This window comes from Ascidiella aspersa, chromosome 6 (assembly GCF_963924565.1).
Source record: "Ascidiella aspersa chromosome 6, kaAscAspe10.2, whole genome shotgun sequence".
NCBI lineage: Eukaryota > Metazoa > Chordata > Ascidiacea > Phlebobranchia > Ascidiidae > Ascidiella > Ascidiella aspersa.
The window spans coordinates 1,194,416-1,212,066 of NC_139452.1; the positions used below are offsets into that span (position 1 = coordinate 1,194,416).

Consider the following 17,651-nt stretch of genomic DNA (forward strand, 5'->3'; position numbering starts at 1 on the left):
GGGAAACATTTTGAACGTTTCAAATTTCCGAAAATTCGAAACGTTTAAAATGGTGCCGACTTCTATATGGATTGATATTCCTGTGCTATGTTTTTTTTCTTTTTTTAAAACCATAAGGATGTTTAAATGCGTCTGCATCAGGATTCTGTTCAAAAGAGAGCAAGTAAGACTTTTATCATGTAGTTGACCCGAAAGGCGTCGAAGACCTAACAGGGAAACGTACAAAGTTTGTAACAATAAGAACGGGTTGTTGAAATAGGCGTTTCGACATTTAAGAGAGAAATTGGGGCGCTCTTTTTACTTTTTTTTTTTTGTTTTTTTTTTTCTTTTTTTTTATGTACGTGAGAAGTTATGCAAAAAACAAAACAAAATAATACCGCATACCACAACACATATTGTTTGGGTTAGGGTGCAGGTTAGCATTTGCTTGAGGGTGGGTCAAGTATTATTAATAATCAACATAATATTACTTGACCCACCCTCACCCAAACGCTAACCCGCACCCTAACCCAAACAATATGCGTTGTGGTATGCGGCATTTATAGAAAGTTTTTTTTTATTAATTTTCACCTATACATAAGTAAAAGAGCGCCGAAACTGGTTATGGAGCAGTGGATTTTTTATAGAATATATTTCTTTCACCTAGCTTGGTAGAAGGATTGTGCAATGAATACTGCAAATAAACTATTTTTTGTACATCTTTTAGTTTGTTTCGTACTCTTTAGTTGTTGTAGTTTTTGGTGCGAAATTAGGTTTTTAAAATGGAGCTGGACAACTCTTACATCCGGGTGATTTATGGAGTTTTGTCGCTTCTTATTGGTGAGTTAATAAAAGTACTTGGTTTGGACAGACATCGTTTTCTATATCATAACCAGAATAGGCCATTGTGGCCGAACTCGACTAGATTATGGTAAGGTTCGAACTCACGACCTCGGTCATACCGGCACCGTGGCTCTGCCAACTGAGCTACACAGGTTCAGAGGGGAGCAAGTCGAGAAACAACCATACCACCGTTCCCTGCTGCATTTTGTTCGTAAAACTAGTCAATTGTAAGATTCGAACTCGCGACTTCCGGTCATACCGGGACAGTTGCACTACCGGCGTATGTCGTTATCAGTGTCATTGCAACTCCCAGACGTGTTCAATTGTTGGTCAGTACAACTCCAGCGCAAGATCACAGGCTATTCACATTGTGTATAATGCTCAATTGAAATTGTCTTCAACAAAGTATTTAAATAAAAGTACCAGAAACCTAGCAGCCCCCCTGGACAATTGTTTTATTCCAACCCCCTAACTTCATTTTTCCCCCAGTCTTAGCCGCAGCTTCCGGTTACGCAGTGGTGGGCCTGGCCATCTGGAACCGAAAGGACCTCCAGCAGAAGAACATATGGCTGACGTCACTAGCCACCAGTGACGTCATGATGATGATACACATGCTCGTCATCGCGGCGTCAACACTCCAGAGCAGCTGGCCCTTCGGGAAGTTCGGATGTCAGGTAGGACCAAATTGAGTGTTAATCAGAGTTGGATCAATTGTAATTGCCTCAATTAATTACAGGCTTTAATGTAATTAAATTTGAAAGTCATGAAATTTTTAAAGTTGTGTAATTAAAACATTTAAGGGAGTAATTGTAATTGAACTGAATTAATGTGATTGATCCAACTCTGGTGTGAACTTAAAACAAGTGGCACGTTGGCAAATTGTGTTTAAATGTTGAAGAGCTAAGTTAGAAGCTTGACTATCTTTACCTGATCAAACATTTAGAACTAAAATACCGTCATTTCTAGTTGCTTTTATAATTCTATCTTTTTAGGTAGGTTTATAAAAAGTATATTCACTTAGTGGTTTGTTAAATTATACTGCCGGATATGTGACTGTGTGACTTGTGACGTCAGTTTGGCGTCAGATCGATGATCCATGACGTCAGGATTTAGGCACTAGTGACTTTTTTAAGTTTGACGACATGTTTTCAATATTGGCGAATTCGGGTATGTGCAAATATGGCACGTACAATGATGTTGCGAAGTTGAGGTTATAATGAAACTGATAATGTGATTGATGTCGCTCTGTATCTGCAGGTGAACGCCTGGATGGGTTTAGCTTCTGGCTTCATCAGCATTGCAAGTATTGTGTGGATTGCAATCGACCAATATTACCAGCACTGTAAACCAGAGCTGTGTGAGTATAGATTATAACATGGGATTTATGCCATCGTATATTGGTATATTGCTGAACTATATATGCATCTCGTGCGAATCGAATTTGACCAATATTACCAGCACTGCAGGCTGTTTTATTATGATTCTTGTATAAAAATTCAAAAAATTAAATTTAATTCAGATAATATAATAACACGTTTATTAAAATCGGATGTTAGTGTAATTTTAGGTATTTAAAAAAGGTCAAACTAAAATGTAAATTTAAGTATAAGGTTGCTCCTTTTATAAGAAGTCGTACTTCTAACAAAGTTTATACAAATCGTGAATTTAGTGTACTTTTCTTGTTTGACATATGGTTTAATCTCCATAAAAAAAACAAATATTTTTACACAATTCTCCTGTCCTAACCTCTCCATCATTTACTTCCAGTCGGCAAGAATTACAACTTCTTCCTGATCCTGGTTTGGTCGCTAGGCGCGCTAGCAGCCAGTCTCCCTGCTTTCGGGTTCGGATCTTACGAAAGCGCCAAACCACACACAACTGGCTGCCTGGTCGACCTCAATGATACTGGAGGGTAAGGGAGATGTGGTAACCAGTTGTTACGCGATTTGTTAAATAACTGGTTCAGGTTTCATTCGAGATGCATACCACATTCTACAGATTTAATATTAGGCTTACGAAATTACTTTTTTACTGAAAGTATATGTTTGTAACGGGACTGCGTTCGTTTGCCATATATTTATTATTTTTTTATGTTTGCCAGATTTTAGCTTATATTTGGCAAGGTTGTCAACAAAGAAACCAATCATATCATTTGTAAAATAAGTCTTAAAAAAGCAGTCGGAAGTATTTATTAGATCACGTCATCTCTAAGTCCAACTACTGAAATCAAATAAAACGATAAGCAATTAAAATTGACAAACTTTTCTGATTATGAAAGAAGTAGCCATCTTATTGCATATTGTAAAATTTTGGATAAATTGATCAAATATAATAAATTGTTAAATGAATTACTTAACTTTAATTGATTGACAAGGTACACATGTCCAGAAGACTTTAGTAAAGTCAAGTCATTCATTGGAATTAATAGAGACATTAGGTCGAACGTTTTGTTAAATAAATAAGTGTCCTACTGTGCACAATTCTGTAAAGAAATCTACGAAATCATAACAACATTTTTGTTATTTATAGCAAGATGAAGGCTTACATCACACTTGTATCGACAGTCTGGTTCATCTACCCTCTTGTCAAGATGTTCAGATACTCAAGGATGCTGAGTGAAGAAAGCAAACAAAAACAACCTGTAAGTTAGCTTTTCAAATCCAACTTAAGCCACTTAAATAAAATAATATAAAAACCCTATTTCACAAAAAAATGGCTTGAAATCAAGAATTTTCCATCTTGTGAATTTCATAGACTTTTAAACATTTTTCGTGTAGGCACTTCAGGAAAGTTAATTCCATTCAAAAACATTGACTTAATTGAAATCGTTGACTGAACGCACTACAACACTGCTTTAGACAAAGATTGTTATTTTTCTATTACCGTACGTCTTGTCATCAACACCAGCTATAATTTCTACCTTTGTTTTGTGTCTGAAAAGTTGAACTCGCCGTTTGTTAAACAACTAGTATTATTACGTCACAGTTGACCAGGGTGGTTCCGATTGTTTTCATCTCGTGCTACTTGCCGTTTGTCCTCTACGCCGCTCTCAAGGTCACTGTGGGAGTGGGGACGGTCCCGGTTTGGATGCTGGCGGGAATTTACGTGAGTTGAAAATTGAGGGTTACTAGAAGAGCTTTTAAAACAAAACAAAATTGGGCCAGATGCCTAACACTCCTATCGACCTTAAGCTATTCTTTATTGTTAAACTCAGTATGTAAACGAAAAATTAAGTTTTATTTAGTCTTTTTTGTTTCGAAAAAGCTGTTTTTTGGACAATAGCTGTTTTGTCAGGATAACTGATAATGGTGTTTTTCTATACTAAAGATTACAGTAAAGTTTGAATAAAAAAATGTAAAGCATAAAGCATAAAGCAAAATAAAATAAAAATATACAAGTTTTTAACTGAAAAAGCTGACTGTTAGTTTTAGTTCTTTTCCTGCAAATCTTCCTAAAATTTGTGATAAAAGTGTTTTTTGCTAAAAAAAAAAAACTTTCCTCCAATTGTTTCCCAGCTTCTTCCCAAGTTGATCCCAGCCGTTAATCCGTACCTCTACATGCAATCCGATCCGGACCTGTGGGATGCGTGCAGGAAGGTGGTCCATTGGAGGGCACAAGAGGTCAAGCAAGATTAAGTCACGTGACACAACAGGCGGGTTCGACCAATCACAGCACAGAATACTAATTTGAAAATTGGCTTAACTTTTCGACTTGGAATTACTGATGTTGGTTTCACATTATGTTGCTGTTCACCAACTTATGCCTGATATTTATAACACTTGTGCTTTCTTGGAGATTATTTGAAGTATTTTCGTTTTTGTTTCAAAATTAAATCCAAAACAAACCAAATTCCTGTTATTTTGAGTAAAGATCCAGCTAAGAATTTAAAGAGTTGAAAACCGGTCTTCATTAAACCTCAAACGAACAAATACCTGTGGATTGATACAAACATACACTTGAAGCTTGAGATATTCTCGCTTATAATAGCTGCTGAATTACCTGCAGCAGTAAAAGGCTGCTCGTCTATATTTGACATTTGGAGGGAAATGAATGGAAAAACTTGAGGCAGTCCTGTCTTTAACACTTAAAATAATGTGGTTTATATACTTTCTTCTTCGTGCTACTTTAGGTGTAGTTTCTATTAATTTTAAACAAAAGAAGCAAAAAAAAAAACGCTTCAAATAAAACCTGTCATAAATTTTTCATGGCTGACTTCTATGCAATCAATATCCGTTCGTTGACTGTTAGATAAAAGGCACAGACGTCAACATAACTGGATCACTTTATTGAAAGTTTGGGCAAAATAAAAGCTACAAGTGAACATTGTTAAATGCTTCAAGGTAGATTTTTTGTATGCACAGAAAAGGTAGGCCTAATCGATTTAATCCGGTTGCATAGTGTAAAGAAAACGGATTACTGCAGCTATTTTGTAAAAGGTATTTTTTGTATTATGAATACATTTCGCTTCAGACAGGGCTAAAATAAATTGTCATCCGCGAAATCGAAAAACAAAGCTAACAAACAGCGCTTTGGTATTTTGGTGTTCTATTTGCTGAACAAGGAAACAGTATAGCGATTGAAGAGTTGTTTTTATTGCAGCAGTTTGTGTGCAGTTCCGGGTGTGTGCTGCTATCACGACCTCTTCATTGACCGTTTGCTTCACTTCAGCGTTCTATAAATAACCTGTAATAACCCAAGAAACGTCAGGAACTAGGGTTAGTAACAGGACTCGAAGTTTTTCAACAGGTTTTGTGACTTTCTCAACCCCGTACTCCTGTAGTTCACTATAAACCCTTTCAAAAAGTGTTTTTTTATTTATGCTTCACGTAGGCTATTTATACTTCAAGGGAAATTTGCTTTAAAATAGCCTTTTTACTTATACATGCTGAGTCGCTGACCTGGAAATTTACATGGTGCGTAATAAACGTAAAAAATCTTTTAAAGTTTAAACCATTCTTTGATTTTTGGTTGGTTACACAGGCACCCGAAAATGTTATTTCTAGGCCTAGAGCAATGCGGACCTTTTCAGTGTTTAATCTGGATCTTATCTGTCTCAGTTTCTACTTAGCAATGATGAGTTTTTCTTGGCAAACAATTGCTACTGTTCATTAAAAAATCTTTCTAGTAACGGACATTACAGAATTATCAGAAGCAAAGTTCAAACTTTTGTAACTGGACCTTTTCTAGAAATAGTTGAGTATCCCTGGCCTAGAGTGTCGCCCAAAGCTGAATGGTTTGCATTGGAAATATGCGACAATGTTGGGGGAGGGAATGCATTTTTTAGAGATGACGTCATAAACTATGTCATCAAATATAAATATGGTGAAAGCCATTTTAAAGTGCAATTAATGCGTATATTTGTTTTAAATTGGCAAAACTTTTAATTCCGCTTTTGGCACTAAAAAGAGATTCACATCTTGCTCGAAACAATATTGGTATTTGTACTATAATTTATCAGAAAATTAAGTTTGTAGAGTTTACGAGTATTAATGTTACCTTTGGGCTGATTAGGTTTCCCTAAAAAGGCCAAAAATAATAAAAACAGTATCAATTTGACAACCATGGGTATATTTTTCCCTATTTTCGGTCATTTTCATTCCAACGGCGGCGCAAACGTTTAAAACGTAACGCCCCAGTGGTGGTGTTTAACAAACGCAGCAGAGCGTGACGCAAATTGCCTGGGGGAAGCCGGTATTATTACGTCATAGAGCGGCTGTCGCTTCAATTATCTGGAAGCAAGGCTGTTTGCTGTTTAAATGTGGTTTGGTGAAGGCTGGTTGTTCCCGATTTAGCGCTGCTTAGGGAATGCAAGACAGATTTAGTCGTTTCTAGTATCTGCTATTTAAGGCGCTAGTCTAGAATCCTACCACAGCGTTTAAATTATTAAATCAACGCACATTATTCGGTTTGCGGGTCAAATGTTGTTTATTCGACCAATTTTCAATTTTGAGGATTGGCTTCGTGGCCAGCGCCCTTTTAAATGCCAAAAGTACGGCTTCTAATGGATACTTAAGCCGCAAACACGGATTGTTTTAAGGATAGTTAAGGTCAGTCATAATGTTAGGATTAAGGTTTTCCGTGGTTTGCATTTGTTGCGTGAAAGAAACAGTTATTTTAGCTGGATGTTAAGGTTAGGCTACTTAAAAGTTCTTGAATTGTAGATACGTTGTTGTAAAGGCATAGATATTGATACTAGGTTTGTTCAACAAAAAATATTAAAATTACTGGGCATATGTCGTCGTTTATTTTCAGGATTTTTTGCCAAAAAGAAAGATTTTTATTGTATTTTGTGTCAGGTTTGTGAAAAGCAAAGATATGTAATAGTTGGTTGTAGTTAGACTTAGTTAGAATATCAATTCACATACAGAAGTAGAAAGCTTTTGAACGTTTACTTGTGTATGGTCTTTGGTATTCTTTCTTCGTCTAACTGCAACCTCTAACCATTATGCTCCAGATGTAATAAGTGTGTTTTATATTAAGAACTAACGTTTGAAGTGTTTGACGTGGCCATTCGTGGCGTTAACGCTTCCTTGTATTACTAAAGTGTTGAAAACGTGTTTTTACAACACTAATATTATCCTTTTTCAATTAATTTGTGAACGAATTCAACGGTAGACAAAAAGCTGCGTTGTTACTGGGTTTTGGGGGTAAAGTATGTTTAGATTAACTTACTTTTATGTAAACTTTACTAAAAACCATCCACAGACCGCAATAACCAATTGGTTTAATCAATTAAAAAGTAGTTTATGACCATAATCGAATTACGCATTTTACATTTTGTCGAACAACAATAATAGTGCAAGTGGAAGAATTACAACACTCTACATTTGCATACCTACATTAGTGTAATAGCCCCTGGCAGCTATGTTTTCAGATAGCAACAGTGTTAGCAGACAGGACAATGTCGCCCTTTATGAGTCAACAGACGTAACATGGCTTTGTCGGTTCATTGTTGACACACAATAAAGCTCTTTCGCTTCACGTTGGATTTACTAACTGGCTTCAATCAGGTTGTGAAACGTTGTCAAAGCGTATTTGACTGGTTTGTAAGGCAGCAGTGTTTGTTGATAGTTGAAATCATAGCACAGGCTAAAATATTTGTTGCTGTTTAGGAGGCAGAACGAACAAATCAAACTGTTAGGTTTTGCAAAAGTAATTTCCAGGCTTTTTACATTGAACGTTGTCTAAGAATTTGCATTATCAACATACTGAGTTTTAAAGTGTATGTAAAATAAAGTGCATGTAAATCATACCAAAGATAGAAAATCTAGGTGTGAGCAAAAATTATAAACCACCGTTTTATATAACTTATACTGCTGCTGCCGAAACGTCGTTTATAACTTCGTTTACAACAGATGAGCTATTTCTATATTTTTTAACCACATTATTAAGATTAAATACGCTGTTAAGACTGTATATATCAATAACTAAGTCCTTAGAATTAGACAAAATATTTTACACAACTGTTATTTGCGATGAGTTTTATTAGGAAAGCGCAATCCTTATGCACAGCAATGTTGTAGGTTTGCACTTACTGGTTATTTTGCTTTTGCACATTACTTCACAGCCAGCAGTTGATTGCATCCGCTTTGGATTGTTGCTTTTGTAATGTCAGCGACAGTTCATAAGGTTTAAGCTTAACTCAGTTGACAGACTGTTTATAACAGAGATTCTCAAAGTCTGTGCCGCGAAACTTGTAATTTTGAAAAAAAAGTTATGGGTATAAGCAATAGGCACAAGCATTTTAGACTTAAATATGCACAATCCATTACAAATTATTCATATTGGGACATAAAAAATTTACTTTTTTATGGTTCTGTTAAAAGTTTGCCGCGGAATATTTAAGATTATTTTAGTGTGCAGCAAGCTAAAAAGTTGGAGAACCACTGGTTAATAACCTGAAAACTTTTAAATGTTGGGCGTTTTTAAAGTTTTTTGTTGTTGACGTAATAAAATAAATCAAGATTGGCTGTTTCAAAAATTAGAGTTTAATAATAACCTGTGAAGTTCAAAATAAAACCACGAAACAGGCAAAAGGCAAAAAAACGCATACAAAATTAGTGATGACGTCACAAAGTTATGTCAAACGGGAATGTAAACGCAAGTAACCCTAGGAAATGGGAGGTGAAATATGCAATTGAATTATCAGTTTAAAACCATTAAAGGAGATAGCTGGATGGTTAGTAAAAATGTTTTTTTCTTTTTTGCGACGTACCTGCAAAAACTCGTTTCAGATTGTTCGGGGCTTTAACCATAAGGCCCGTGGATATCTACAGGTATAATGTAGGTTGGTTGGGAACAACAGAGTACGTTGTGAACTATGTTCGGTCGATGAGTGTGATTAATCGACCCATACCTAACCTTTAGCCCAGGGTTTCTTAAACTGGGGTCCATGGGCCCATTGGTGGCCCGTGAACTAATTTTAGGGGGTCCATCAACGACTTTTTGAAATATTAGTGTATATTTTAGAAGTAAATCAATTTATCAAAGAGAACAATTTAATTAAAAATAGAACACTGACTGTACAGTAATAAGACTTTATTTCACTTTCACATTTTTGGACCGAAATCAGCAGATTTAAGTCTATTTGTATTGTGACGTAAATTTATGACGTCATTTTTTAAATTTTTGGCCTAGCGTGGTCAGCGCGAGCTCAAAAAAAAATTTTAGAGGTCCGTGGTAAAAAAAGTTTAAGAACCCCTGCGTTAGCCCCGCACACCTCGCTACAGCATTAAGGATACGGTTTCGGCGACGTTTTGCATTTTTCGTAACAGTGACCCGGCTACATTCCATAATTTGCGGCAGCCAAGCATCCGCACCTATAATTAATTTGTTTTGCCAAAGTGTTACGCCAACATTTTGCGATATATACGCTAGTAAGGCCTATATTTTGTAAATTCACTAGGCCGACGATATGTTGCGGCAATTGACGTTATGGCGTGGTTATGGTTTGTAGGTATTTCTCGTCAAAGATATTTATTGATAAACGAGGTCGGATCATGCTTTTAGGAGACCCCAGCCATTGCAGAAAAGAGAAACCATTAAAAATTCAGCCATAAAAGTTTCTTCTGTTGCCCCCTTCCTTTGGTGCCTTAAGCACGTGTTTACAGCAACCGACCTCCATTTTGATGATCTCGTTTGTTTTCCGCGAGCGACAACGCTGCGGAAGTGACGTATGCTGATGATTGTTCGTCACAATGCTGTGCGTCGGGCGTTTACTTTCTGGAGAGTCGCGCTGTAGAAGGTGATTAAGCTGGTTAAGCTTTTTAAGGTGAAGTGTCTTTTATATCAGTGGTTGTTTTTCTCATGGAAACGGTTGGTTTGATTTCTATTGTTGTGGTTCTGGCTTTGGATATTTTTGCGTTTAAATTTTATAATTTATTTTTGTAAAGTCTTATCGTGATGAACTCAACCAATATGGTTAAATATCTCGCTTACATTGTTATTAGAGCCTGAATCTGCAGCTGTATTGTTGTTCAGTTAAAAAGCAAAGTTTACTAAGATTTTCGCCGATTTATTTTCTCGAAGTTGCCAAAATAATTGCCTAGAATTTTAGAAGAAATGGCAAATGAATTGTGGCCTTCCTATCAACCGCTAAATTCCAAGCGCTATTTTTCAAAAGGTTGTTATGACAAAATTTCATTTTGGAGTCGCATTAATTCAAAGACCAGTTGTAGCTTTATTTATTCGTTATTATTTCCGAGGCATTACATTTTAGTTCGTGCCAATGCCTCGTGAAACTGTTAAACGAAGAGCTGGAAATGCGCTGACAACATGGTTTGTGCTGGTTATGTTAATGTGTTGTGGCATAGAGAGGGCGTTACAACCGCAGCTATTAATAACCTGCCAGTATATGTAATGGCTGTTGTTGGAAAAAGTGAAAGTTAAAAGCAAAAGCTCTCTAGGGAAGCAACCCTCTGTTTGCTGGTATTTGTACGAAATGTTACTTATCATAAGGCAATATTGGGTTTGTGCTAAAGTGTTAAGCTTGCTTTAAATATTGAGGCTTTTTTTTCTCCTGACAACTCTGTTGAGCTTATTATTGTTAGAAGCCAGGTTTCATGCAGCAACTTTCAATTGTGCTATGAAAAATAAAACTCAAAGTTTAAAATCGAGTAAAAGCCAGGATACGTCATTTTTAAAGGAATATCTATTTCGCCTACAAAGGCATCGTAAAGTAAAATACATATAAATAGTAAAGTAGTAATAAAATTAATAAAAAAGTCAGTAATATATGAAAGTAGTGCAAATGGGTAAAAGTTAAAATACTCAACAGGCTTTGAGAAGAAAACTATGGCTTTGAGAGAAACTTAAAAGGTTCAAAGATTCTTAACTTGTGGTCCAATGTATGCAAATACTGGATTGAAATCTACGGTCGTAGGAGTAATGTAAATTAAGTTGCAATCTTATATACGTTGTGCTTCTTTAGATTTATCATCTAAAAAGCTCGGCAATACTGTTCCGAGTATGTTAGTCGCGCAACCTGTCCACCCTAATTTTACGTATTACTGAATTATAGTGCATTTTACTTAATATGCAAACTTTAAATTTACCGTCAAATTCAAAACTTAGGCACTAAGGTCATTTCTTTGACAAATGTATGTAAAAGCAAACAACGAAATATATTCTGTTTATTAATGTTAAACGTGAAAGTTCGCAAACCGAACAGTTTAAGAAAGATTGACTTTAAATTTGTTGCTCTTTAAACGCTGTTAGAACAGCCTTAGATAGAACAATCACTTGTAATTCCCCTGTGATTTCAACAATGCGAGGTCATAAGTAGCGGCCCTTACTTGGACGGTGTACAGCACATGTGTCCACTTCTAAATCAGTAGGGGATAATAACAGAGGCCCACAACCCCGGCTGTAGTTGTGAGAGTCAGTTGTATGCTAAGTACCTCTCGGCGACAAATTAACGGCCTGACAACAAACAGGAAACAGTGCTGGTAGTTGTTAAATCTAAATGACTGTTCCCGCCGTTTTAGAGACAACCTGCTAACGCTGTATATAGAGCAACTGTTTTAGCTTAATGGCGAGAGGTTGTAGTTGGACGTAGAGTGAATATCAAAGTCCATACAGGACTAGGAAGCTTTTTGTGAACGTTTCCATTATTCATTATGATAATGGTTGGTGGTTGTTAGACGCAGAATGAATCCCAAAGCCTATACAGAAGTAAATTGTATTTTACAAACGTTTCGAATAAACCTTAAAACAATGGTTGGAGTTTGTAGTTAGACGTATAATGAATACTAAAGCGTTTTAAACTTCTTTATTGACTTTGATTTTTATTCTATGTCTATTTGCTGTTATGATATTAGTTTTATGCCTTGGATTAAACAAAAAATTGTCATTCAATTTGCGATAAGCTATTAAAACAATTTGCTGGGAAGGAAGATATTAGCAGGCTGTTTTTAAATGCTTATGCTGATTTAACTGTGAAAAAACCCGAAGTGAATGTGGCGAACAGCATATGGCCTTTACTATATAACATGCGAAGTTTAAAACTAGAATTAAAGTGTTAAGCGACGTGTTGGCATAATAAAACAAAGTCAAATGACAGTAAGGGTTGAAATTTTTTGGGGGTGGCTGAATATAACACCTACAGCATGTTAATGTGTTATAAGGAAACGAGACGCTCTCTCAATTTCTCAAACGGTCTTAGGCGTGAGCATGAACGCCTAGTTTGGGATGCTTAGCCTTCTACATAATGATAAACCTTCCTGTAAAATACGGTATATTTCGTTAGATGTGTGCCATTTCCGACTCTGACAGTTGGTTGGTGAGAGAGTTGCAATTAAGCAAGTTCCTCCCTAGCAAATCATCTATTATTTCCAAGTGGCTTCCGTTATTAATTACGAAAGTTTACAGTTAATTTCATTCGTTTAAAACGGACCGGTTGGACCATTAGGAGACATTTCCTAAAATACGAAACGCCTTTTTTTGCATTTGTCAAGCAATAAAAGTATTGCATCCTAAAAGTTATATCTTATTTCACATATAATGTCATATTTTTTTTCATTTCCTAACTTCATATTTAGCGGAAACTTTTGAGCACCCCTTTTTGAGCAATCGGCGTCTATGGGTGCGTGAGTGTTTTCGTGATTGTAGTCATATTGATGATTCGTGATATAAAAATTAAAAAGTGACACATTAACATGTAACAGTCTGCACATTGTTGTTTATTAGAATATCGCGAGGCCCGTTCTTTGAAAAGTAGAAACAAAGGCGTTTTCTAATTTCCTTTGTTTCCAAATAAGGGATTTTTGCATGTAATTAGGACAGGGCTAACAACATCGATTACTAACGCAATTCTTGATTTGTGTTTTTGTGCCATGTGTTGTTATTTGTCATATTTATAATATATTTTTGTATGTTTTACGTGATCTGTTCACTGCAGAGTCTTACACGCCAAGTGTTGATATCGGTGCCGATCCGATTAAATATATTAACCCCAGCCTTCATTTGTAATCCAGCACAGTTGTCTCTACCTTGAAAGGTAATTGTCTCCGAAAATAGTAAAAGTTTAACAACTGGAGGTAAATAAACTTCTTAACACTTAAACCAATTTTTACCAAATAACCGAGAAAAAAATTCCCCTAACGTTCTAAACCAATTTATTTTTCTTGTTTGAGCATAATTATGACGTCACGTCGTATCAAAACCCGATACTTTTTTCAAAAATATCGGGTTTTGGAATAAATATTCAGTATCGGCCAGTACTTCCCTAATTGGACTTTACGAAGCGAGAAAAATATCGTTATCAGCAATTGTAAATAAAACATTTGCGCTTTAGGCACAGACACTGTTGTTAATGTGATATTTAAAAGTTGTTTTCACCATTTGGTGACATTACGTAATTATCACAGGAAGCTGATTATTGTGGCGTAACTACGTTCCCTTGTTACGTCACGTATTGACAATCGTATGACTGTGACGACACAACCAACGGTTGATAAGCACGTGTTAGTGGTCTGAGCTAAATATTTGTTGTCAGTCGCAATATGAACAGACTATATTATTATATATCAGCAATATCTGTGTGGATTTTAAACATCGCTGGAAGTTTCAAAATCGAACATAGTTTTTGTATAAAATTGCACTTTTTATACTGTTAATGGCTTGATGTTTAGCCAAATTAGAAGTATTTTAACGAGTCATGACAGTTTATAGTTTGTTTTAACTTAGTAAAACTCCTTTTGTTTGAAATGTAAACAAATTTGGAGTATAATGGCTAGAGGAGCGGAGGTTGTAGTAAGACGTAGAATGAATATTAAAGCCCATACAAAAGTATGTAGCATTTTGAACGTTTCGAATAAACCTTATGAATGGTTGGAGGTTGTAGTTAGACAAAAGTGGGGAACATTTTGTCGAATAAACCTTTATTTATTTACAACATCTGGTTAACAATGCTTTGCGTTTCAGAAACTTTAAAATACAAAAAAACATCGCTGAAAATCGTAATTTACCGCCTCTACAAACCCATGGCTGACAACAACTTATTACATCAACGCGTTAATTTTAAGTAGTTGATTTAACTTTAACCCAGTGTTCATCAACCTATTGAAGGCGTCGCGACCCAATATTGCCGTTTGATTTCCTGGTTCGCCATCTGCAGTAGTTCATATGGTTAGATTTATTAAGCTGGGTTCTGAGCAAGATTTCGCTAAAATTGAAACAAATGGGATCCATACGAAAACAAGGTTCATATTTACCCAATGGTTAGACATTTCATTTTATTTCCTAAATGGTTAATTTTTTATCTATTTAACCCAACAATGTTCTATTTACGTTTCAGTAGCATAGAGTGTATTTAAAAGTGCAAGCTTAATCCGAACTGAGAACCATAATTTCTTGCCAACTTCAAAACCATGGCTGACCAAACTACAACAACAACCACAACTACCCACAGTACATCTGTGGCGGTCAACATCAACTACGTCACATCCGTGCCAGGTTTGCTTAAGGTCGGTGAGATCGTGTTCGGGCTGCTTTCCTGGGCTCTCACTGCATCCATCTACTATGGATGGTCCGCTCATCAGTTTGTGATGTTCGTGACCGTCACAGCATGGATACTTACTATGTGAGTATGTGTGAAAACTCGAGTTTTTCAATGTAAATATGTAATAATAAATATGGTTGGGCAACTAAATAATTCCAGTTTTGTAATTTAACAAATTAGAGCTTATTGTCACAACATGGATACTTACTATGTGAGTATGTGTAAACTCTTAGGAGTTGTAATGTGAATATATAGAATATAATCTTATATTGTGACTAGGGCTGGATCATACCTTAATACCCTATTTGTGTCATTAAAAATTAATTGAGGGTCAAATTATAATTAATTTACATGATTTTTGTTTTGGAAGTACTTCTCATACCTACAAACATTTGTAGAGAGGTTTAAGGTGATACCTAAGAAAAGAAACTTAATCACAAATTTATTCAACCGAGCAACTATTGAGTCTGAGCCGCCTAACCAACTCGAATTATTTCATTAAACACTAAGGCAGTAAAGAAAATTCGTGTATATACATTTTTGTGGTGCCAAGCACGTGCTAATTTTTATTGCAAATATTTGTTTATAATTTTACATTAAACATATGGAGATTGTTTAGTTTGCTACAATGTAAGTAAGAGTGTTTTGGTTTTCGAATCAACGAAATCATGCTTGGGAATTAGAAATATGTCCGATAATATCTGATCGAAACGTATATCTATGGTAGGATCGGTACTCGTCCAGTAATAGGCCGGTATCGGTGTCAATCAACATTGTACTAATGAACTAACAAAGGCCAGAAACTGATCTAGCTTACACTTTATATAAACGTGAGTTCGAACCTCAGCACAGGCTAGTTTTACAATAAGAATGCAGCAGGCAACTGTTGAAGACTTACAACAAGTCTCTGATTTCCGCAGAAAAAAAAAACACTTCCTATCACTTCACGGTTACTCAAAATAGCCTAAACTTCTATGCGTTCACTCCTTCATTGAAAAAATGTATCTAATCCCCTAACCTCCGCAGAATCCTCTTCGTAACTCAGAACTCCACTTCGCGCTTGCTTCAACTATATTAACAACTTCTTGCGTTCACATCTCTAAAGTACTATTTCCTATTTTAAAATTTGAAATAACCAGAATCATATTTCCACAGAATCCTGTTCATAATCTACTTCTTCGGTTGGCACGCCACCCGCTTATCAGGCGCTCCCTGGGCCATCATAGAGTTCTTCTTCAACGTGTTCTGGGCTTTCTTCTACGTCGTAGCAGCCCTGGTGTCAGCCACACACACTGGAAGGTGGCCTGTGCTCATCGCAGCCACAGTGTTCATCTTCATCACAGCAATCTTGTATTGTATCCACGCCTTCATCTGCTTCAGGGCGTGGCGTGGAACCTGCACTTGTACCACAACCTCCACAACCAGGGAAACCACCGTGGCGGCGTGACGTAATCGCGTGTGACGTCACGTGACGTCATTGTCACCTTGAAGCTGTTTCAACGACGCTCGGTGTCGCTAAATTTTGTTCGACGAAAATCAACTTTTTTCGTGTTTGTTTTGACTCCTGCAAAACTACGTGACGTCACGCTGACGTAATAATGACGTTTCGGCCGTTGGTTATTTTCTAATTCTATAAAAAATGTTTAAAATATACCACAAAAGTTTTCCGTTCGTATTAGACCCCTTGTTGTCTATTCTGACAACCATAACTCTACGTGACGTCACAATAACATAATAATGACGTCGCAATGACGTAATAATAAATAAGTCTTTTAAACAATTTGTAATATATGAGCAAATTAATTTGTCTAAAGCGACATTTAAATATGTTAAATTTAGATTTGTGTTTAGTTTTGTCTGGGTACTTTGTGTAACCTATCTATTATGTCGGTCTAATTTTGAATTTATTACTGATATATGTCTTTGTACGTTCGGGTCACAAAAACATACACGATTAATACATTTGTAGATCAGGTAAATTAGGCCATTACTATCAACCCTTTTCTTGCCTGAGTGGCTGATATTTATGTACTTCCATCTATTGGCAATTATATGTCTTACAACAAAATACAACATTTAGCATTTCTGCTGTCCTTACTCTATTTGAAGCCGCATTTTTTGTACTTTATTTCTTTTGTAAACACAGTTTAAAGTAGCATTTTAAGAGTTTCTGTTTTGTTTTTTAAAGTGCACTTTTAAAAGGAAGGACAAAAACATGTTTCGTAAAAAGCAATTGCTCTCTCACAATATATGAACTTTATAATAAAGGTGACGTGAAGTGAAATGACAGTAATTCGTAACATACTTTATCTCATTAAATCGACCTACTAATAAATAGCGCTAATGATTAAATGTTTTTCCTTTTAAACACTAAGATATGGTGGATTCACGAATTGTGCCTTGACCTTTATTTTAACCTACGAATCACTAAGCAGTCTTCACATTAAACCGCATTCATTAAAACGACTGAAGGCCCGTTGCACTGAGCTGCGGCTGCACTGGGCTGCGCTGGGCGTAATTTGCATTTAAATTCTATTGTGGCGAGCGTTTCACGCTTTGCTAAACTCAAGCCCCGTGCAGAGCCTACTTCGAAATAGTTTTGTAAGTGTTCACGTGTATTCGATGCTATAACCAACCTTGGTGTGTTCTTCCCTAATATTGATTTAATAGCGTCATATTTAATAAAATTCTGAATAATGCCGTCACATGTCATACTTTTAAAGAGTTAATCTCACACGTATTGGAGCCAATATTTTATAGGCGTTTTTGTTACTTCGAGGTTGTGGATACAAATCTCACCACGGGTTAGCTGGTTTTGTAGTTTGGCCTT

General features: G+C 36.1%; 2 protein-coding genes across 2 annotated transcripts; both read left to right on the plus strand.

Annotated features, from left to right (window-relative positions):
• Positions 1-761: 761 nt before the first annotated feature.
• On the plus strand, positions 762-4,457 carry LOC146139087 (RPE-retinal G protein-coupled receptor-like). Its single transcript, XM_083391624.1, has 7 exons — positions 762-819; positions 1,312-1,496; positions 2,080-2,179; positions 2,590-2,734; positions 3,352-3,463; positions 3,808-3,927; positions 4,338-4,457. The coding sequence occupies exons 1-7, from the start codon at positions 762-764 to the stop codon at positions 4,455-4,457; spliced, it is 840 nt and encodes a 279-aa protein (XP_083247750.1).
• A 10,164-nt stretch (positions 4,458-14,621) lies between these two features.
• On the plus strand, positions 14,622-17,522 carry LOC146139088 (MARVEL domain-containing protein 1-like). The gene is made up of 2 exons (XM_083391908.1): positions 14,622-14,902; positions 15,977-17,522. Exons 1-2 carry the CDS (start codon positions 14,691-14,693, stop codon positions 16,266-16,268), a joined length of 504 nt encoding a protein of 167 aa, XP_083248034.1. The 5' UTR covers positions 14,622-14,690; the 3' UTR covers positions 16,269-17,522.
• The last annotated feature ends 129 nt before the right edge of the window (positions 17,523-17,651 follow it).